Raw genomic sequence first — 3,993 nt, 5'->3', positions numbered from 1 at the left:
CGTGCAGGCCCGTGGTCGGTAGCACAGGCTACCGCCATGGAGCCCACAGCCTGGGTGGCTTAAACAGAAACGCGCACCCCCCGGGGCTGGGGACCGCGATGGGGAGTGAGTGCAGGGCTGGGCCGTCTCCCCAGCTTCCTGGGCTCACAGACGCCCTGGGCCCGTGTCTTCACGTGTCAGTGACCTCACCTCGTACGAGGACAGCACGTGGTGGCCTCGCCTGGACGCCCTTCTCTCTATTCATTTAGTAAAGGTCTTTGCCATAGGGGGCACCTGTGCTTCACTAACAGGGAGAGTGAGGAGGCACCCCCGGGATGGCCAGCCGCAGTCCCTTCTCCATTCTTGGGATTTGGGGCAGGCGCGTACATGCACATGGCGTGTTTCAGGCCCCCAAGTCCAGGACTTGCATGGCCGTCGGCCACGTGGAGTCCAGGGAGTTAACCTACGCCTGCTGGCCCAGGCCTCCCTTCTCTGAAGGGCCCGTGTCCGAACACCCGGCTCAGTGCTCTGGTGTGGACTTGCAGGGGGTGTCGCCCGTGTCAGTCCGTGTGGCCTCCTGTGCCATCCCGTGCCGCGAGTCAGGAGAAGAGGCCACAGAGGCGGCCTGGCCGGCGTGAGGTGCTGCAGGTGCTGCAGCCGTAGTCCCCCTGTAGAGCCCGGCCCCATGGTGGGGACCCCGGCCCACTCCCAGCATGGCCAGCAGCTCCCGCCCCTCCCAGATGCAGAAGGCCTGAGAACGCTGCGGATCCTGTACGAGGAGGCCGACGAGTCTGAGGTGGAGGTCATCCACGTCCCCTCTCCCGCGCTGGAAGAGAGGAAGACGGACCCCTACCGCTACCCCAGGACAGGTGCGTGCTGGCCGGGCCTCGCCTGCGCCGTGTGCTGGGCACCCGTGGGAGCTGGGCAGGGCCTTCCCCCTCTGGGAGTGCCAGGTGGAGGGCCTGAGTGTGGAAGGGCAGGGGCGGGTGTTGTCGGTGCAGGGGGCCTTCAGGAGCCTCCCCACCCCGGCTCAGCTCTGCACTGGAGCCCGGGACACTGCGCAGCGTGAGCGCAGCCGCTCCGCCTCCGGCTGTTCGGACTTCCTCCGAGTCCACGTGGCTGCACCGGATTATTATCATTGTTTAAAGAATGATTCATTTTGGAGCCGGTGGGTGACGTGTTTAAGGGGCTGGACACTCCCATTTGGCCGACCACGGTTCAAGTCCCAGACCTGGCGGCTTGCTTTCTCACTTTCTCTCTCTCTCTCTGTTCCTCTCTGGTCAAATTTAAATAAAGAAAGAAAGAAAATAATTCTTTAAAAAAAAGAATTACTGGGCTGGCAGGTGGCATGGTGCTTAAGGGTGCGGGACTCCCACATGGCCAACCGTCGTTCAAATCCTAGACCTGGCAGCTCACTTTCTCGCCCCCCCCTCTTTCTCACTCTGTTCCTTTCTGGTCACATTAAAAATAAATAAATAAATAAAGTTAAATAAAATAATTCTTAAAAAGGAATTACTAACTCATACTGTCATGGGACAAAACTTTAAAAAGGGAAGAGAATTACCAGGGGCCGGCAGGTGACGTGGTGGAGGCACTGGGCTCCATGTGGCCGCCCCGGTCCGCGTCCTGGGCCCGCAGCTTGCCTTCTCGCCTTCCTCCATGCTTTCTCTCCCTGTCTGCTTCGCCCCGATGAGCGCACGTGTACCGTAACAGCATGATAATAATAATGAACTTATCTTAAAAAGAGTGATTAGCTTTATCTGTCATGATTATTATCTCCTAATTTGACCCAGAGACATAGAAAGGGAGAGAAAAGATGAGAAAACCAGCTGCCAGGTCTGGGAATCAAACCATGGTTGGTCATATGGAAGTCTAATACCTTTTTTTTTTTTTCTTGGAGAGGCGCATGCGCTCACCAGAGAGACAGAAAGCGAGAAATCACCCCCCAGGGAGGATGGCCACCCTGCAATCCCTTCTCCTCCATTCTCCTCTCGGGATCTTGGGCACGCACGCACACGCGCCCAGCGTGAGTCTAAGCCACCGGGTCCGGGACTCGAACCACGGTCGACTGCATGGCAGTCTAGCGACATAGCCATGACGCCAACTGCTGGTCTACCCCATTCTCTTTTTTAATAAGATCTTTCCTTCCTTGGATGAGAGACAGACGCACCATGTCCCAGCCCAGCCCAGCTGCCCCGGCACGTTCAGGTTCTGGGCACGACCTGGGAGCTCTGTCCCGGGCCAGCGTCCAGCCCGCCTCTCCCGGGTGTCACCGTCTCTCTGTGTCAAAGTCCCGAGACACACAGGTGCAGTCGTGTGAGGGTCCATCAGAGGTCAGGGCGAGGCTGGCGAGAACCTCCCTGCTGGCGTTGCGGCCCCTTCCCTGTGCCGGGCAAGAGGGCTGTGCGGCCTGTGCCACGCCGAACGGCCCACTTTAAAACGACCAGTCGGGCCAGCAGCGGGGTGGTCAAGGCGTTGGATCCCACATGACCGCCTGGTTCAAGTCCCAGACCTGGCAGCTGGGACGCACGCCAGGCGCGTGCAAGTGCATGCCCAAAATCCTGCGAGGAGAGTGGAGGAGAAGGGATTGCGAATTCGTTACCCCCTCTTCCAGGTGTTTACTTTCTCTCTGTGTCTCTATCTCTCTCTATGGTGAGTGCACATGCCCTGTAGCAGATTTTTAAAAGGGAAAAAGATCTGCCTTTTTTTCCTCCGCCATGGCCTGGATACATCTTTAGAACCCGAGCTAAGGGCCACCTCCAGGAAGCCCCCTTTGGTCGCCTCTGACCACAGCCCTCTGCCCCCGGCCCCCATCAAGGGCTGGGCGGCCACACACGCAGACACTCTGTACTCATGTCCTCGTGGGGGACCGTCACACGCACCGTCTTCACAGCCAGCTCTTACGCTCTCCGGGGACGGGCAGCGTCTCATCCGTCTGCATCCCACACGATCCCACCCCAGCACAGGCTCCAGTCTGAGTTCATCACTGACCGAGGGGGCGTCACACTCAGACCTGTGGCCCCTGCCGCCCCCTCGCCATGTCACGCTGCTGTGGGCGTCACCCCGGGCGCCCCAGCCACCAGTGCTCGCGGCGACCCCTGCCAGGGCTCACCGGGCTCTTGACTCCGCAGGCAGCAAGAACCCCAAGATCGCTTTGAAGCTGGCCGAGTTCCAGACGGATGAGCAGGGCAAGGTAGGGCCGGGCCTGGAACCGCGCTGGGTGGGGGCTGCTCCTTCTGCCGGTCGATCCTGAGGAGGGTCACGTCCTCTGACCCAGGGCCCCCCCCCCACCGAGGCTCAAGGAAGCCGCTAGGCCCTGACATGGAGCTGGCCTGAGGTCCCCTCACTGCGGGGCCAGCCTGACCCGGAGCTGTCAGTCCCGGCACCGGCTGCGCACTCTGCTCCGCGGGGCCGTAGGGCTGAGCGCCTCACCTGGGCGCCTCCGCCGCCGTTTCTCTGTCCTGGAGGCTGGGTGCCCACGACGCGGTGTCCCAGGGCAGGCTGGGGGGAACCTACCCCAGCCTTCTCCGTGGCTCGTCGGTGGTTTCTGCCCGCTCCCACAGCACCGCCCCATGCATGGTCCCCCCTTCTTGGGGACCCTGGGTAGCGCGTCAGGGCCACCCTGCCCAGTGTGACCTCATCAGCCCTGAGTGATAACAGCCCCAGAGCTCGTCCCCGAGGGCTCAAGGGTTAAGACTAAATTCCAATCAGTTGGACCAGCCCTGTGGCTTAGTGGTTAACAAAGCTGAGTCCCACATGGCTAACCAGTTCGAATCCCAGCCCCGGGTGTATGCAGGTCCAATATCAGACAGGACTGAGAGAGAGGAGATGGGGCCCACCGGTGCCCCCACCCCAGGGCGAGCGCACATGCTCTCTGGCAGGCAGGAAGTAGTGTGTGGCAGGCCAGAGGGTGACCGGGTCTCTCCTGCTAGATCGTCTCGGCCCAGGAGAAGGAGCTGGTGCAGCCGTTCAGCACCCTGTTCCCGCGGGTGGAGTACATCGCCAGGGCCGGGC

The 3,993-nt window shown here is 61.0% G+C and overlaps 1 protein-coding gene across 1 annotated transcript in view; it reads left to right on the top strand.

Moving 5' to 3' along the window:
* Window positions 1-3,993, top strand: part of DPP9 (dipeptidyl peptidase 9) — a 63,986-nt gene that overhangs the window by 21,169 nt on the left and 38,824 nt on the right. The window contains 3 exon segments of the mRNA XM_027769611.1: window positions 720-848; window positions 3,111-3,172; window positions 3,912-3,990. Of these exon segments, the coding sequence (XP_027625412.1) occupies window positions 720-848; window positions 3,111-3,172; window positions 3,912-3,990 (270 nt within the window).

The sequence above is a fragment of the Tupaia chinensis genome, unplaced genomic scaffold (genome assembly GCF_000334495.1).
Source record: "Tupaia chinensis unplaced genomic scaffold, TupChi_1.0 Scaffold149964_2, whole genome shotgun sequence".
NCBI lineage: Eukaryota > Metazoa > Chordata > Mammalia > Scandentia > Tupaiidae > Tupaia > Tupaia belangeri.
Note: the sequence above shows the minus strand (reverse complement) of the source record. Positions and strands in the feature narration are given on the sequence as shown.